This window comes from Lutra lutra, chromosome 3 (genome assembly GCF_902655055.1).
Source record: "Lutra lutra chromosome 3, mLutLut1.2, whole genome shotgun sequence".
NCBI lineage: Eukaryota > Metazoa > Chordata > Mammalia > Carnivora > Mustelidae > Lutra > Lutra lutra.
In genome coordinates, this window is record NC_062280.1 from 87545001 (window position 1) to 87563810 (window position 18810).

Genomic DNA, 18810 nt, shown 5'->3' on the forward strand with positions numbered 1-18810 from the left:
GGGCTTTGAAAGTTGTGTAACCTTTTCAGAGGAAGGTGATAGACACAATATCTATTTACACAAGGACACATTTCCCCTTTCTTTATATTCAGTTTATTCAAGGTTTTATTTCCAAGGTCTTATTACTATAAAACTTAAAGCTAGACAAGGTCTGCCCTCATGTCAGATAAAAAAATTCCAAAACAATTTTGATGGCTCAGAAGCTTATTATTTCATACTTCTGGGTCCTAAATAAATTACAGCTATTTTCACATTCCTCTTGAATATCCTTCAGGCATGATAATAAGCATATTTTTCTGTATAGTTTCGTAATACTTTCTTTTTGACGGTGGGTATAAAGCAAGTTGCTGAATGATCATGGATTTCGATAATTAGAGAGTCTTCCCAAATCTTTTCTCTCCTTCGGACATATTGTTGGGAGACACATATTCTCTTGATGTATTTCATAAAGCATTATGGAATTGTTGGCAAATAGATGTACAATGCAAATAGAAATATTTGTGTATAGCTGTTGTTTGGGGGCCTTTCCTCAATATACCATTACACTGGGCTTGCTGAGGAAGGTGTTGTTAGGCTTTTCTTTAGCCTTCAAAGGGAATTATTGACTCGTGTTCTGAAGTACGGTTTAGCTAAATACTATATCCTTAGAGTGTCAGCATATTATATATGTAGACAGAAAGTAAAGCTGAGAAAATTTCTAAGGGATAGAAGCTACAACCTCAAAAACTCAGTGAAAAGAGAGGCAAGGGGCATGTGTATTTAAACATCAGTACAATGACTAGTTTCCTTTGGTAGGAGTTAAGTAAGGTAATCAAAACCACTATGAGTTCTAGATATAGAGGAAAACCCTAATATGTTTACCTTTGTAAAACAATAAACAGCTATTAAGTCTTTGAGTAAGCAAAATTTCACTCAGAACACTGTGACCCAAGATTATGGTATCTTCCTGAAAGATAACAGAGTTTAAAAAAAAAGAAGAAGGAGAAGAAGAAGAAGAAGAAGAAGAAGAAGAAGAAGAAGAAGAAGAAGAAGAAGAAGAAGAAAGAAAGAAAGAAAGAAAGAAAGAAAGAAAGAAAGATAGATAGATAAATGAATTTACTGTTGTGAATTCTCTGACCAATATCTGTTTTTATGATAGTTTGGGGAAGGGAGGATCCTTACTTTTATTCTTATTTGCCATTATTTTTATACTTCTTATATTAAGGAAGAGGTTTCAAGGGGGAAAGTACATAACTAAGATGTTATTACCTGCATGTGGGAGCTTATCCAGAGCCCCAGCAAATTTATGGTAATTTTAACCTTTTTTTAATCACTACCACAGTGCAACTGGAAAGCTCCTCCAGGTACAGGGAAGCTGCTAGCATTTCTAGAGGGGATGAGTGGCTGCCATCTTCCCAGGATGTTCCCACAATAGGAAGCTGAAAGACTGTCCGAACTAGCCCCTCCACATTGGAACCATGGGATTGCAGAAATTCTTCTCTCATTTCACTTAATATGCATATTTTTTACATAGCTAATCTGAAATGGAAACATTTTTATCCCTACATTCAAAACTGCTTTTGTTTTATCAGCTGACATTTTACAACTCATTAATTTATAATGCGGGTTTAATGCCTTTGAATGTTCCTGGGATAAAAAATTAAAGTGACCAAGCTAGTTTGTATAAAGGCTGATTATGGTATGTTCATAGCTGTTCTTTTATAACAGTGTTTTGTGCTGGAGAGCACGTTCCATAGGGATATTTCAAACTAGCATGATCCCTTCTTTCTACTATTAATTAATCTTGCCTCCCCAAGTGATAAAGTTATTCCCATTTTTAAATCAGGAAATTAAGGCTCATGCATTTCAGTGATACATAGTCAAATTCAGAAGAAAATTTTTGTGTGAACTTGTTTTGTTTTGTTACATCTGTCATGAGACCCTGCCCCCTCATCAAATGAGAAATTGACCCTTGAATTTAGTCCTATAATCTTCATCCATCCAAGTGCAGACGTAACAAGTTAACAGTGATCAAGAAGGGGTCTTGATGATAAATCCTCCCTGGAAAAACAAGTAACTGCATAAAAATTCTGGAAGAATTGCTGCATCCTGTCTTCAGTAACATTGTACCTGGAAATCGAACTTTGGGAGGAAAGGGGAGGAATAAAGGGCTAGTGTTCAGGTGAAGGGTCTTAGAATGTCCACGAACACTTACTACACATAAGGACATTTTAAGAAAGCAAGTAGGCCATTAGTCCATTGGCTCAAATATAAATGATCTCCAAGCATCTAAGAGATTCAGGAAACCAAATGACTCATAAAATTCCTAAGGAGTTCTTTTAAACTTTAAGCCCTATAATCAGAAGAGACATTTTTAAAATAAGGCTACATGTCTCCATCAAGTATTAGCTGCAGGATTAAGCATACTGTTACCCATCATGGAGCTACTACTTAGGACACTTTTGCAAATTAATTTTTAAAAGAAGGGCCAACACCAAAACTGTGACTGCCATGTGTTCAAATCTTCTCTTTTTACCTATACTTACGTTGTGGTAGGAGATGAAGACACTAGAGCAATAGTCCCATCTTTATTTTATTTCACTTTTTTAAAGATTTATTTATTTATCTGAGAGAGGGAGTGCATGATGAGGGGAAGGACAGAGGGAGAGAGAGAATCTCAAGCAGACTCCACACTGAGTGTGGAGCCAGACTCTGTGCTCGATCCCATGACCCTGAGATCATGACCTGAGCCAAATCCAAGAGTGGGACACTTAGCTGGTGGAGCCATCCAGGCACCCCTGTGGTCCCATCTTTATTTTTATTTCAGTGATTATCAGTGTTCTATACTTCACATTGTTGCCATCACACATATAAGTTTGTAGGCTCCTTCTGGCAATCTCACAGACAGGGAACATGTTGTCATTATTTTACCCATTTGTATCAAGTTTCCTTGGATGACAGACCAAGGCCACACAGCTGGTTACATGTTGGGACTGGGATGAGAAGACAGGTCTTCAAGCTCATAATTCCGGGAACTGCCTCTTTATTTCTGTTGTTTCCAAACTATTGTGGGAAACATGGGTGTATCGTTAGATTCTGGTAGTTGATCAAATTGGTTCTTCTATAACTCAAATCAAAGGGATCCATGAAAGTAACATTCATCATAACAACTCAAAATTAAGCAACAATCTCTATTTTGCATTGTGAAAATCCCCAAAAGTCCCGGGGATTTTCATTTCCTTACTCTGATCATGTGGAGTTTACATGTAGATTCCATTCTTCATTGGGAATTTGTAATACTGTGTGATTTTTTGTGGCTGTCGTACCCTTGAAGGCGTGCTTTCTAGCACTGGCTTTGCCACCATCAGGCTGCAGGGACTTAGGAGAGTCACTGGACCTCACCTTCTTTGTCACATGTGGAGGGTTGACTTCAAGTGGCCTTTTAGCACTGCAGCTTTATGATTCTGTTTCTCCAAATAGATAGTAAGCTTCCTGAGGTGAGAATAGTGCATCCATGTATCCTCTGGACTTACACATTGTAGGTTTATTTAATTAATGTTCGACCATCACATTGAGAGATTTATTGGTACACTTAGCTTGAATGGACGTATAGAAAATCATTACTGACCACCTTATTAACAACTAACTGTCTATAATCCGCATATGTAATTTTCCTTTACATCAAAAAACAAAAACAAAAACCAACTCGTGCTTCTGGTGAAGATGAAGTATTACCCCTTAACGTCAGTTCTTTTTCATTTTAATACATTAGCAACTGATATCTTGTTTGTACTCCAACTGACAGAATAATGTAGAGAAAGCATATAAGTATGAAAAGGGGTTAGTAGGTAACGTTGTATAGGGCATCTTCAAAACAACAGTTCTGGTATTTCAAATGTCAAGCTAATTATCAGCAATGTTTAAATGCTATGATAGGCCATTTTTGCAATGCTGAAATTTTCCGGCAGGTATGGACATTATAAAAATGTCACATTTTGCTACTGTTCTGTTACATGTCACCAGGATAGAAAAATCTGGAAAAAAAGAAAAGTTATGCCAATAGACAGTAAAGAGAAACCATTATTTGTTTTGCATATGATTGTAAAATTAATTGGTATAGTGATACAATTTAGAGTATTGTTTACTTAGAAAGAAGAATAGAGAGGATTTAATATAATGCAATCTGCTGAAGTGAAAATAATGCTTATTATACATAAACTATGAAGAATTTAAATATAGGTTTTTAGTAATGCATATTCAGATATATCTTTCCAGGCCCATTTGCTATAAAGCAAATTTAAGTATCAGCTTTATACCCTTTGGTAACCCCATATTACACATACAGTTTTAGAGAAAATGAAACTTTAATATGATTCCACATAAAATGGAGAGCCATGCCAATAATTCATATGCACTTCATATGCAAATAGTTTTATCTTATCCATCAATTATCATGTAAACATGGTATCACATGGCAAATTTCCCTGTAATACAGTACAGTACCTGTATATAATTATGGGTGCATTTTGCCAATGCAACTGTTAACACAGAATTGTAATTAATTCCTCTGAAGATTACTGGGAGAGTTTTGGATACTGATGCTGTTTTTGGACATTTATTACTGCTCTTTAGTTGGCTTTTTGCTGTGCCTCAGAGACAGATGTAAAATTAGTGTCTATTTTGAGCCAGCAAACAGTACATCTTTCCTCTTGTTTATTGAATTGCAGAAAGGAATTCTTTGGGCTCCCACTTCTTTGTGGTTTTGAAGTAACTGTCTGTTTTTCTGCCAGCCATGTAGCTCCAATACATGTATAAAATCTTGCTGAGGCTCATGCAAAGGATGGCTTATTTGACCTAATGTAAGGATGGAATAGAACTTTGGTACGTTATGTAGGCAGTTTGATGCTTTTGAATGCTGAGCAAAAAATATGTATCGTAAGTTCAGAAATAGACGATAGACTAATATATTCTGCCCAGTGACCCTCATTTAAAACCAGTATACATTAGTTATCATACAAAATCGAATCTCTTCTTTGCAGAGACAAAGCTGTGTTATTAAGATCTCTTAATGCCAATGGCGATGATGGTGGGCAAAGGATGAAAACGGGAACAAATGGGAAAATGAGCTTATTTTATGCCACAATGTAAAGGGGGGTAAACCCACCCTCTATTGGCCAAAATAAGAATATTTTGTGGTGAAAATTTCTCCAGTAATTACACGAGGACATCCACTGACTGGACTCGAGAGAAAAATTTAAAGGAAAATCCCGAGGATTTAGAAATGGGGAGGACTAAGTGAGGAGCAGGAAGGACGAGGTCCATATTAAGGGGTTTAATTCTGATTGTCTGAAGGTCAGCCAAAAAGAGCAGGGTGAAAGGATCTACTCTGAATTCAGATACAAAAAACTAACTTTGCTATGAATTGTTTTACCTGGATTTAGAAAAAGAAAGGGGGGGGTTGTTGGGAGTAGGATCCCAACACAATGGCTATGGGAATGGATATCCTAGTTAAAACAGCTCTGGAAAAGATGGCATACTGCTTGTGTAAGTGAACTTGACAGCAGTTATTTATTTAGTTTAAAAGTATTTACTACTATTTGTGAGCGAGAACCCTAAAGGTTGTGAAGTATTGTTGGCCTGTGAAGGTGATGGATGCTGTACTTCTGACCCTATATGGTGAGACATGACTTCATTGTTTGTTTAGATTGTTCTGATATTTGGGACTCCTCAAGGGCTGTTCATAAATCATTTATCTCTCTCTCCTTCTCTCTCTCTCTCTCTCTTTTTTTTTACACAAGAAAATATTTCAATTGTATTGCTGCAGGAACACTCACGTGTCACACGGGATATTGTGGTCCATGCAGAAAAAGACCTTAAAAGGCATGGTTTTTTTTTTTTTTTTTCCAGGATAAAGGCCTTTTAATGCCTGTCCAGCCTTAGATAATTTTATTCACTCCTTCTGGACCTTTCTTTATTCCTCCTGGGCCCAGAGATCAGTTTTTAGGAGGTGGGTTGAAAGCTTCCCAGGCCTTAGGAGCTTTTGTTGTAGCCACCCCCCCACTCTCACCAGCCCCCCCCACCCCCGCCCCGAACTCAGCGTTCAGAAAATTTGTAAAGAATCTTCTGCTTGTTGCTAAGAAATGGTTAAATCTCAGTCACCAGGGGGAAGAAAAAAAAAAAAAGGAGCACATTATTGATTGTACTAAGGTATATCTGGACCACACAGCTAGAGCAGAGATGTTAGAATATCTCTCTTTTTGTAGATCTGAGGGCATTACCCAGCCTGAACTTGCCTAAGCCCTTGTGGTCACACCTCTTGAAAAGGTTTTGTTTCCCCCGTCAATTGGTATTCAAACCAGGTCAGCAGATTCTGTTTGCCCGGCTCCGCTGCCGTTTTCATTTTAATTTGCACCTGTTGTGCAGTTGTTCCGAAGGCAAGTGCAGACCCGCGGATTATACAAAGATCATATTATGAGCAGATATGCACGGTGTAATCTTTTTGTCCCCAGCCTCACATGACAAAAAAAATCTCTCTCTTTTTGTTCCTTTTTTACTCCCTGGGAACCTGTCAAAGCAAACAGATATGACTGACTAAAATTTGTAACTAGACATGTTTCCAGAATTCTCCAAAAGCATTATGAACCTGACACACAATCCTTTTCATTTTTTTCCTCCTTTTCTGCCACTTTTGTATAATCCGATAGCTGGCAAGAGCCACTTGAGATAGCTCAGTTGATAACTTAGCGGAGGATTGCTTTATTAGGCGCAGAGAAATCAAAATGAACCTGAAAATTGTTTGCGCTTTTTTTTTTTTTCCATGGGCTTTTCTTCCCCCCTTTCTCTCTCTCCCTCTTGTTCCCATGATGTCATGGTTCTAACTTGTTTTTTTGTGTGTGTTTCTGGAGAGTTGGGTTAACAGTTCTTGGCAATCCTGTGTGTGCGTAACGGCTGGTGTGTTTCTCTAGCTGAGCTAATGCCCCGTGTTTATTACTCTAATCTTTCTTGTCTGGTGGTAAAGTGGACAATTTATGTACTAGCATGTAGGCCGAGAGCCTGTGAGGGCTGACTAATTCAGAAACAGCCACCTTCAATTGAGTTCACAGACCTTATTTACAGGCTGTCTATTTTAAGAAAAGCTACTGAGCATTGCTGGGACTGAGGGCTGCAAAAGCAGCCCGCCGGTTCTTGTGAGTTATTTTAACATTTGTGTTGGTCTTGCCGTGTCACTCTGAAATCTTCTGTAATTATGGCACTATGAAGACATCTCAATAGTGGTATTAATGGCCCAGAAGATATGGCTTTTCCTCATTTTCTGCTTAAAAGATTGGGATATAAATGGCCTTAGCACATGACGGTTGACGTAGAAGCAACAGTGAACATTTGAGATTGAGCAGGTTTGTGGATGTGTTTGTGTACTGACTAAATAGATGGACATTGTGTGTGTGTGTGTGTGTGTGTGTGTGTGTGAGTGTGAGTGTGTGTGTCTATGGTTTCTAGGAATAAAACCACAGCTAATATAGTGAAGTCATGTCGTATTTATAGTACAACATTTTATAGCACACACTGTGTCACTAAGCTAATAAAATTGTCAATTGCATATCTATTTAATAAGTTTGTTTGGAGTATCGAAAGTACACTTGCCATGCGTCTATTTACATATGCAATATAGATGTATTTTTGAGGATATGTGCTACCATTGCTTTTTAGGATTTCCTGTCTTTTTAACAAAAAAAAAAAAACAAAGAAAAAGAAACTTTAAAATCAGAAAGAGTACGCAGTGATAATTGAATAAGAATAAAAATGCTAAAACATGAAAGATATTAATTATATTTTCCTGACATGGCTGAGTAATTAAGTTATGAAAATATTAATTATTTTCCATTTAACTAAACAATTAGGGGTGACTGATATTTTTCAACAAAGTGTTTAGAGAGTGTGTGTTCTGTGCTTTCTCTTCAGTGGTGAACTATGACAATGTAGTGGACACGGGTTCAGAAACAGATGAAGAGGACAAGCTTCAAATTGCTGAGGAGGACGGGATTACTAACCCTCTGGACCAGGAGAGGAGTCCAGCTAGCGTGCCCAACCATGAGTCCTCCCCACACGTGAGCCAAGCTCTGTTGCCAAGGGAAGAAGAGGAAGATGACCTAAGAGAGAGTGGAGTGGAACATACTTGGCACAACAACGACATTCTGCAAGCCTCTGTCGACGGTCCAGGTAAGTGTCTATGGCCACGTGGCCCCTTCCTGTGCCATCTTAAACTAATCTTGACTACCTAGTGGAACGTCCACGACCGAATCATTAAAATATTTCTTTGCAGAATAGCGATACCAAAGCTGTGACAGATGATGAAGTGATAGTAGCGTTATCACATTATAGCCCTAACATTTAGGGAGAGATGATGTTTCCGTCTGGGTACAAGTTGCCCATGAACTATGTTTTAAACACACAACAGGAAGTCTTTGTACCCCGGTTACAACGTGCAGTTTAGATGACGTGAGCAAGCTCTAGGCTTTCGGGACAAAATGGAAGCAAATGTAAAATGCACAGCTAACATCAATTTGGAAGTTATATAACAATACAGACAAGTAACTATCAATTTAATGTAGTTTCTATGTCTGTCTGACACCTTCTATTGTAATTCAACCATCTAATCATTCCTCTTTGTTAAGTGTGAATGTGATTTCACACTTTCACCTGGTCAGGTAGCTTTCTTATTATTCAACAGTTAAGTACTTGATAATGATTCCTGCTGTTCGGTGGGAATCTCTGGGGAAGTAAAACCCAACCAAGGACAACTATCATAAAAATAAGATAAATTATGTTCAACCCAAAACTTCACATGCCACTCAGCATATGGAAATGTCTTGGTCTAAAATTCACTTAGGATGGAACATCACTAAGGTATGAAATGATTAGCAGAATCAAAGAGAATTAATCTTATTCCCATAAACTCCCTCTGCTCCTCTCTACTTGGTGAGGTGGCTTGCAAAAAAAATTTTTTTAATGACTCTTCCAGTTGAAACCATAGTGTCTCCTTAAATCTCTATTCCCAAGACCCAATGAGAGCTGTCATGATTTACCCCCCCCTTTTTTTTTCCTCTAATGATATAAATAACAATAGCATTTTTATAATTAGGTGTAGTGGGTGGGAAGGGAAGTAAGTAAGAACAAGAGTCTACCTATATGCCATTGTGATGTCGCAGACTATAGAGCCTCAAACCTAGGCAGGGTAATTGTTCGGTATACTGGAAGGAGGATAATAAAAGCACTTCCACTCCTAAAGAAAATTAAATGTGAAAAAAAAAGGGGGGGGGGAGACCGATGGCAGTTTGAGTGTAGTGTATTTGTTTTTCGTTTTCCTAAATCGCCGTGCCAAGTTTTGTATTCTTTCTGTTTCCAATTTTGCTTTCGGTGAAGGTTTCTCGGATCTCAGCAATCCCACACATAAACATTTATCGTTATATCCATTAAGACTTAAGGTTTTAGATTTTCAACTATGAGGGAGAACTCAGCCAAAGATGCTTGAAAGATAAATACGTTTAATTAGGGGCAGAGGATGATCATTAAAGGAAGTCTGACTGCTGCAGAAGTCATTAACAATCTTAAATGAAATTTTTATTTTTATGATAGCCATTTACATGTATAATAAGAGCCAATGATTCTTGGGAGCAGTGTGACAGAAACAGAGTGTGGCGAGAACTCATGTAAGACATACTATTTAAATGAGCTGGTGTTAGCTATTCATATTTGTTAATGAACTAGATATGCAGGGCTATAAGAATGAATGTTCTGATGCTTTAAATTTTAATATCTAGAAATCAAGGGTAAGGACCAATTACTAGAATTTCCACCCTTAAAGGAATAATTAATAAAGATATAACAAATGTACGACCCCAAACTTCTAAAAAAGAAAAGTTTGATTTTAAAAAATTAAGATCAATAATTGGAAAACAGCCAAAACAGTAATGTCAAACTGTAGGAGTTTGTGATCATTGCAGCTTTTTGTGCTGGTCATGGATCATAATTCTAAATGTTTTAATATACAATAATCCATACGAGTGCATTACAGACCCTGTTATCACCTGTAGTTAATGGTGCCTGTGATACAAATGAACAGGCTGTTCCTTGCTCTTACCTTTATGGTAAATAAACTAGCATTCTGGAGTCACGATAATTAAATAAAATGTAAATCCCTAATCTCATTTGGCTATTTGGACCCAGAAAGTTACCCGGCTATTACCTGTCTAGTTCTAATGATTAGTAATGATTTATTGTTCTTTTTTTTATTGTTCCAAAAGTGCTCTGATGTGGTGCCTTGATGTCTAATGAAAAGAAATTGGTCTTAAAAAGCTACTCATTGTTTATCCTGACTCTCAGATAACACATTTTTCTTCTGATAAAATATTTTTCTTATTTATTGTTCAAAACACACAATATAGACAATAATTCTAATTCTGGTGCTGTTTTATTTAGTAGTGTTTTATCCCTGGTGCCTGGATGTCTACCATCATACCCCAGCACATAGCTTGACTCTGAGATAAGCCCCCTCTCCTTTGCTCTCTCTCACATGCATTCTGTAGTTTGTCTGCAGGATGCAGGTTTTCAACTGAAGAGTGCGGTGGAGCTCTTACTGTGCCTTTCCGGTTCCAGCACAATCAAAGTTTTGTGTTTAGAATTGTCCTTGACATTCTTTCGTCCCACAATGGGGTGGACACAGTGTGCTGGAAACCATGACATCATTATCATTGACACAGACTTAAATAAATCACCTGCATCTTGGCCTCTTTCTGCTTATTCAAGGATTCTTCATCTTAAGGAAGAAAGTGTTCTTTATTTTTACAAACCTTCATCCCAAGGGTAACTGGAAAATGCAAACTTTTACAAGTGTTTTAAAAACAAATATACTATGTGGTTTTAGACCCAGTGTGCTGAGTCAGAGTTGTCTCGGAAAATGTTTAAGGTTAGGCGAGAGGCAGAGCGACAGCCAGGGTTGCCTGTAAATTTAGAGGAGATGGTCTTAATCTATGGATTATTATGTCCTTCTGAAAATGGATTTGCAGGAAACGTAATTAAATAGGCATATACACAGTATTTCACATACAAACCTGAAAAGGATTAGTGTTGATTTTAATAAATTGAGCCTAAAATTCAAAAAAAGGAAACGTTGGTGCTCAGTGAATTGAAGCCAAGTACATTCTAGGTAAAAGTGACACCATCTCACTTGCATAATCTTTGGTAAAAGAGGGTTGTAGCTAAGGTATTACCACAGAATGCAATCCACACAGAGTGCCAACGACACATTTGTATACCTAGCATTTAATAATTTGGGAAGCAGCCATCTACTGTAACTTCTCTTTACTTTTTCATAAGAAAATGACAATGAGGAAGGAAGTACAGCAGAAATCTTGAACATTACCACTATTATGCAAAAAAAAAAGAGTGCTGTTAACTGTTTTCCCTTCAGTGACTTGATCTCTCAGATGGAAAACTTATGATTCTTCTGACTCTTGGCTACCAGAAATCACATGAGATGAGCGAGGAAGAAAGACACAAAAGCTATATTTATAGCCAGTACTGAACTTCTCAGAAATACCTTAATTTAATTCCTTCTAGAGACTGATAAAAATATCAGATGAGGGAGCCTTTCAACCGATCGATTATTACAATTGACAATACAATATTGCTATATATTGAACTTCTAAATGTTTTATGCAAAGTGTCCCTGTGAAAATATTCCTTAAGTAAGAGAGAAGTCCAGGGCCAGAAACAAATTTAAAGTGGTTGTACGGTTTAAACAAATACCATTCAAATCATCTGACTGTTATGGTTAGTAGCATTAAATTAGCATCTATTTATATCTGTATTTTACCTTAAGAGACCCGGGCTTTTTTAGTTCTGATAACATAAACAGATAGGCTGCAGGATAGTACTTGTAAATCATATATTTTAATTTTGCTGTACCATTTGCTAGAACCTGTTTTTCTACCAGATAATTATGACTAGAATGAGATAAGCAAAGAATGGTCAGGATAAATTTGGGAATTTACAGAGTCCTATTTATAAAGTTTCTCTTATTTTAAGCAAAATGATCAGAGAGATATTTATCCTGGATCATGGTTGGTTCTCATTAGTATGGTTATTGTAAAAATACGATTTTTTAAAAGTCCGTGTTTAATTTATTTACTCAAAGCATTTTTTAAACTGTCAGCTGTCCTTCTCTGCCCTCTCACATACTCTGTAATTTGGGAGGCAGAAAATTCAAGAGCTCTCCTGTTTTTCAAATTCTCCGTAATTTAAAACATTGCAATTCTGGAAAATAACCTTTTTTCACCTATGAATCTTCAACCTCAGTGTTACATATTTTCATCTTCATCACCACCTTGAGCTATTGTTTACCTCTATATATTTTTCTTCAGAAAATGGCTACAGTTATATGCTGGAGCATAAATGATAAGGAAGAAAGATCTTTGTGGAGTTGTAGGGAAAGGCCTAGGGAAGGTATGTTTTAGAAGTTTACATAAAACAGTGAAACAGGTGTTTTCAAATACCTCTGGGATGCTTATTTTATAAACTGGGAATTTCAAGTTTTGATATGTAGAATTAGGTTTAAAAAAAAAAAATACGCCTGCAGAGATTAGCCCCATCGTAGCTCCTCCAAGGGGGGAAAAAGCATGAAATGCTCACTGGCCACTAATCACCCCAAGTTACCAGAGACCCAGCAGCTGGCATGCCTCTTCCTAAGTACAAATACTTAGTTGCTTTTGACTCGTATTGAAAAAATAATATCTTTCCCCTGTTTGTCACTAGAACTGCCACCGGAAGAAAAGCCCTTCGTTTGTCCCAAATAAGCACCTCTGTTTTTCACAGCTTGCAGTAATGCTTAAAGTAAATAAGTTCTTGTGTAGCTAGCACTATTGGAGTCATTCAATTGCCTGAACAAAGTTATTGTTTAGAGGGTTACAACAAGCCTTTTCTCTGTTTCCTTTAAAAGAATCTTCCTTGTTCCTGTGGTTGGCATGCTTAGTATAGTAAGCCTTTCTACAGTTTTCAAATGCTAAAGATAATTTTCCCCCACAGAAGAAATGAAGGAAGACTATGACACTATGGGGCCGGAAGCCACGATCCAGACCACAGTTAACAATGGTACAGGTAAGTTGTGTTTACCATGCCAAGATCATCCTTGCCCTGTGTCATGCGGATTTAGTGAGTCAGGAAGAGAAATTCTGGCCCATCCATCTGTAGCTCCATGACTTAGCGATTAAGTCAGAACATTACAAGTTTCCTGATTTTGTCTCAAATCGGAGTTCTCTTTATTTTATTTTATTTTACTTTATTTATGTATTTTCTTTTTCTCAGCAAATATATTTTTCATTCTTAAACCCCTGATTTGCCTGTGAAAGTTAAGACAACTGAACTGGATACATAAATTTTTTTTTAAACGCATGAGTTGGGCAAATTTCTGGTAGTAATTTTTATTTTAAAAGACTGCATGAATAATCTCAAAATTAGAATGTAATATGCCTCTCCTGGCTACCGCCTGATAGTAGTCATTGAGAATTCAAATGATATGCTGTAATTTAGATTGTAAATGTTTTTTCAGGAAGACAAACCAAATTTCCATGAACATTCCTTACAAAAATTGATCATCTGAGCTCCTGTGTATTCTTTCTTCACTTTTAATTCTTGGTACCCTCTGCCTCCTCTAAATAACGTTTTCCATGCAGAAGTTTTAGAGAAAATTGGCAATTTCACTTCTTTTTATTGAAGCCAAAAATATTACAGTAGGAAAGTGGTAAGCAGTGTTTTCTTCTTAGTCTGCAACTGCTGTGGAATGGGATTTCAGGACACTTGTGACATTCTATGTTCCTCTCCCAACACTGAATGATGCCGGCCCTCACATTCTCACGTCACCACTGCAAATGTACATTGACTCACTATGTTTATCTCTCTTTTTCTGGATAAGGCTAATTATTTTTGGTGTTATAAACAATCCTTCACATGGCCATTACAAATATTTACCTGGTGCCCAGTGTAAAGTTATCTTCCAAAACAAAACAAAACAAAAAATCACAGCAGTATATCCGCTCAAGTCACCAATGAGAAAAAAAGTCACAGTTTTATGAAGTTTTAGAAATGTGAATAATTCAGATGATAGTCATATCTCCCTTGTGTTGATACACATCATAATAAACTGCTCATGCTGTGCTTCTATTTAGAATTCCTTATTAATAACTTACAAGGCACTAATTCACTTTCTTGGGTGTAAAATAAGAGAAATGATGAACAACTGTTGTAATTTTTCTCTCATTTGAGTATGTCAATTTCAGGTACAAAAATGAAACTGTGCAATATAGGATTAGGGAAAAGGTATAGAATTAAGAAAGATTAATCCTGGTTTTCAGGTATACCTCTGGCAATAACCAGATTGTAACCTAAGGAATATCAGTTACTCTCTTTGGAACCTAGTATCCCCACCTGAAAAATAAATAGATCACATTAATTGCTTCTTAAGAATATTTCCAGGTTTAATCATCTATGTTGCAGGGGTACCAACAAGCCAAAATAACTTCATATAAAAGGACAATAATAAAAAGATAGCATACATTTGATACTTTCTATAATATCCCAACTCATGGCATCAAAAATGGCTTCATGTTTTTTTTTTTTAAAGGTAAATGTTAAATTTCAAGCTCAAACATAAATAAATCCTAATTCTTATTAACTTTATAGACGTTAAAAGTGTCACAAAAATTAATTTATCCCACAAAGTGACAATTTATTAGCTGTTTTATACACTTGAATTCTAAATTAATAAAAATTATTCCTGTACAAAAAATTTAAAAATCAATTCTGAAAATGTACTTTCACCAGGCTTTAAGATCTCTTTTTCTAATACTACTCACTATTGCTTATAGTTTATGTGTATTCAGTCAATAAATAAACAAGTAAGTATTCATTGAGAATCTTCTATGCACACCATTGGTGCACTTGTGGTGGAAGATGGGCCAGGAAGTTTAAGACATGGTTATTATTTAATTTGGAAGAGGAAACTAACATACAAGAAAAAACAAAGAAGGGGCACCTGGATGACTCAGTCAGTTAGGCATCTGCCTTTGGCTTGGGTCATGATACCAGCGTCCTGGGATCAAGCCCTGGTCGGGCTCCTTTCTCAGCGGGAAGCCTGCTTCTACTCTCACTCCCCCTGCTTGTGTTCTCTCTCTCGCTGTGTCTCTCTCTGTCAAATAAATAAATAAAATCTTAAAAAAAAAAGAACAATAAGAAAAAGGTGCCCGATCCACAGCAAATAGAAGGAACTATAGTTATTTCAAATTACAAAGGTAGGAGAGATCTTGTGGGGTGAGTATTCAGGAAAAGCTCCATGACAGAGGTGAAATGTGAACTAAGTATATTCTTGGTGATCATGAAGAAGTGAGGAAGTATTTTCTAGCAGAAGAATGTGGAGGCCAACGAAAGACATTGTGAAATCTGTAGAGAAGATAGTGAGTAAAGGATTCTCCTGAATCAGAGGTCCTAGGAGGTAATTCATGGGAAATGGAGCTAGACAGTTAAGTTGAAGCCAGCTGATGGAGGATGTTAAGCACTAAACCAGAATTTGTGTCATGTTATACTACCGTGATTTCTGTGGGGGAAAACCAGACTTTAAAAGACCAACTGGAAGTCGTTGTAGTCACTCAGGTGTGAAGTGATAAAATGCTTGTCTTAGGGTGGTGACAGTGGTGAAATTAGCAACATCATTTCTTAATAATCAGTTGAATCTCTGGGTGAAGGAATCAAAATGGCTTCAGGATTATACATCTGCATGTTTAGAACATGGCAGTACTTGCTATTTCTAGATAAAAAGAAGGAGGATCCAATTTTGAGAAGACCTTGAGCTAGTCTTTAGACAGAAGTATTTTCATATAAAAGTTATATATGGATGTGACTAAAAGAACATCCATCGGAAATGAGGAATTGAAACACAGGAAGTCAGGGCTGAAGACATAGATTTGAGAGTGATGCAAATATATTCTGATAGTATTTAACATCATGGGACCATGACATTAACCATTGGGAGTGTATTTATTGAAACAAGTAGACACCTGAGGCCAGGGCTCTTGATGGGTGGGGAGAAAAATCAAATTTATTGAAAGAAAAAAGATAAAGATAGAGAGAAAAAAAAAAAGTAAACAACCACAAGGCAAAGAAAGAAAGTTTCAAAAAGTAGTGACTGGTCAATTCAATCAAAGATTCAGATAACTGCAACGGAAAAAATGCTGAACGAATACATTGGACTTGGTAATTAGGAACTTACTGGTGATCCTCAGTTTATAACTCTGCTCTTTAGAAAATAAATACATATTTCTTTACAACTGCAAGTTGCTGCTTCTTATCCCAGAAACTTCTCAGTTGCTAAATACATGGGGAATTGCAATAAGTCATCTTTTCTGGTTGAAATTGCTTATTAATGGACCATCTCTTTGCCTCCACCCAAGTCCTACAAGATCCAGCTATTGGCTGACCTTCTCTAGCCATCCCAACCTACACTGATATCTTCTTCCAGTGAATGCTAATTGAAAGAAACACCTAACCTTGTCATAAATTCTGTAGTGTGTTGTTAATTAATGTGCTGTCTTTTCCAAATTAGATTGCAAACTCTGAGAGCATGGATTGTTTCTTAGGCTGCCATATTGCCTATAAGAGCACCTTAATTTTTTTTTTAACTTTACTTCAATCTTATTTTTTAATTTTTAAAAAATTTATTGTAGTTATTTTTTAATGTACAAGGTCATATTAGTTTTAGGTGTACAATACAGTGATTCAACAATTCTATACATTACTCAGTGCTCATCAAAGTAAGTACACTCTTACTCTTAATCCCCAACCTATTTCACCCAACCCCTCAATCCATTTCCTCTCTGGTAACCATCAGTTTGTTCTCTATATTTAGAAGTGCCTTAAAATTAATAGGCTCTAAATATATTTTTAATGAATAAATATGGAATTAATTTACTATCAGATAACCATTTTTCTTTTCTAATCAAAACAGAACCAATAGAGGGGCAACTGGGTGGCTCAGGGGGTTAAACCTCTGCCTTCAGCTCAGGTCATGATCTCAGGGTCCTGGGATTGAGCCCCGCATCGGGTTCTATGTTCAGTAGGGAGCCTGCTTCCCACTCTCTCTCTGCCTGCCTCTCTGCCTACTTGTGATCTCTTTCTGTGTCAAATAAATAAATAAAATCTAAAAAAAAAAAAAAAAGAACCAATAGATATTGAAATAGATAAATTCTAAACAGGTCATGCAAATTTTCTGATAAAAAGTATTATTATTAATGGGAATAAGTTGTGAAGGAAAGACAAAGACACTGTCTCCAGTACTTCTCACTGAATATTCAACACACAGATTTCATTCCTAACTAAAAGTAAGTAAAAACTTCCGAATTTCCTTCTCAGCTCTACACATTAAATAGCAAAAACTAATTAAGTTCATCTAGATAAATAGAATAGACTTTTAGAATCTAAAAGTATCTTCTTCCTAGTGTATTCTGCTGAGTTTAAAGCTACAAGAAGCAATGGGAAGAGTTTAGTTGAATTGAATCACAGAATTCTAAAATTGAAAGTTATACTACAGAACAATTTCTTAATTGTATTTTGATAGTTGAGGAAAGAGTAGTAAAAAATGCCACAGAGCTAACTGGTGGCAGATTTGGAAATAAAAGCTAAATTACCCGACAAACCTTTCACTTCAGAAGGTTTTTACCACTCTGAGGAGCTGTCCTGCTAGAAACTATGGCATCATCTTTGACTCCTATATGCTTTATCTAATTCGTCATCAACTACTATGAATTCTACTATCTCAAATAGCTTATATCACTTTTATTTCTCCCCATCATTTTTTGCACTATCCTGATTTAAATACTCATCTTTCATTCAAGTTGATGTTCCATCAACACAGAAACTCTTTTCAGTCTGACAGAATCATACCCATTCTCCACCAGGAAGTCATCTTACAGTCTCCCACTCAAGATTAACTACTCATTCCTTTGAGGGTCTTCTTATAGAATTTACAAGTTTTCTCTCATATTATACTTAGTTGCCAGCAGGTATGCTTCTCCCCACTAGATTGTAAACTCCTTGAGGACAGAAATGGTATGGGGTTTTGGTCACTTGATCATCCTAGAATGATAGATTTGATTGATAGATTTGATAGATCCTAGAATGGTCTATGTCACAAGGAGTTTTTAAAGAAATTGAGGGAGTGAATGAGAGACAAACAACAAGTGGACTTCCCTTTCATATTTCCAAGTTGACATATTTTGATACCTGGTGTGAAATAATCAACCAGACATTTTCATCTCTCATTAATCTCCCAAATGAGAAAAATTCAATTACATTTGACTGGTCTCTATCCTTCATGTTCTCCTCAATTTGGTGGGTCCACATTCATCCTATAACCCTTTTCTCATTGTTCAAATACCCTTCTTAGAATTCATACTTGCCCCTTAGGAACCATAAGCAAAATCCGCATTCTTCAGAGCAGTATTAAGTGTCATCCATTTCATATCAAAAGTGTTTCATTCTCGTCAGACCAGATCCCCTGGTAATATCAAAAAAGAAGCACATTTATACCAAATTCTGAATCTCTGCCTATGCTGTTCCCTGAGACCCTAATCTCTCACTCCTTTTTATCTAGTTATCCAAAATCTACTCACCCTTCTGTTCCTCAGGGCTGGCTCAAATTCCATTTCTTTAATGTGGTCTACCTAAAACACCCCAAATCATGTCAATCTCTTCCTTCTCTGAAATTCCACAGCCTTCAGGTGGACACTA

The 18810-nt window shown here is 36.6% G+C and overlaps 1 protein-coding gene across 4 annotated transcripts in view; it reads left to right on the top strand.

Moving 5' to 3' along the window:
* Nucleotides 1–18810, top strand: part of ZEB2 (zinc finger E-box binding homeobox 2) — a 135676-nt gene that overhangs the window by 82075 nt on the left and 34791 nt on the right. For all 4 annotated transcript variants that reach the window (XM_047722432.1, XM_047722434.1, XM_047722435.1 and 1 more), the window contains exons 3-4: nucleotides 7939–8196; nucleotides 13060–13131. In XM_047722432.1, coding sequence (XP_047578388.1) covers nucleotides 7939–8196; nucleotides 13060–13131 — 330 coding nt within the window. The remainder of the gene's footprint in view (nucleotides 1–7938; nucleotides 8197–13059; nucleotides 13132–18810) is intronic.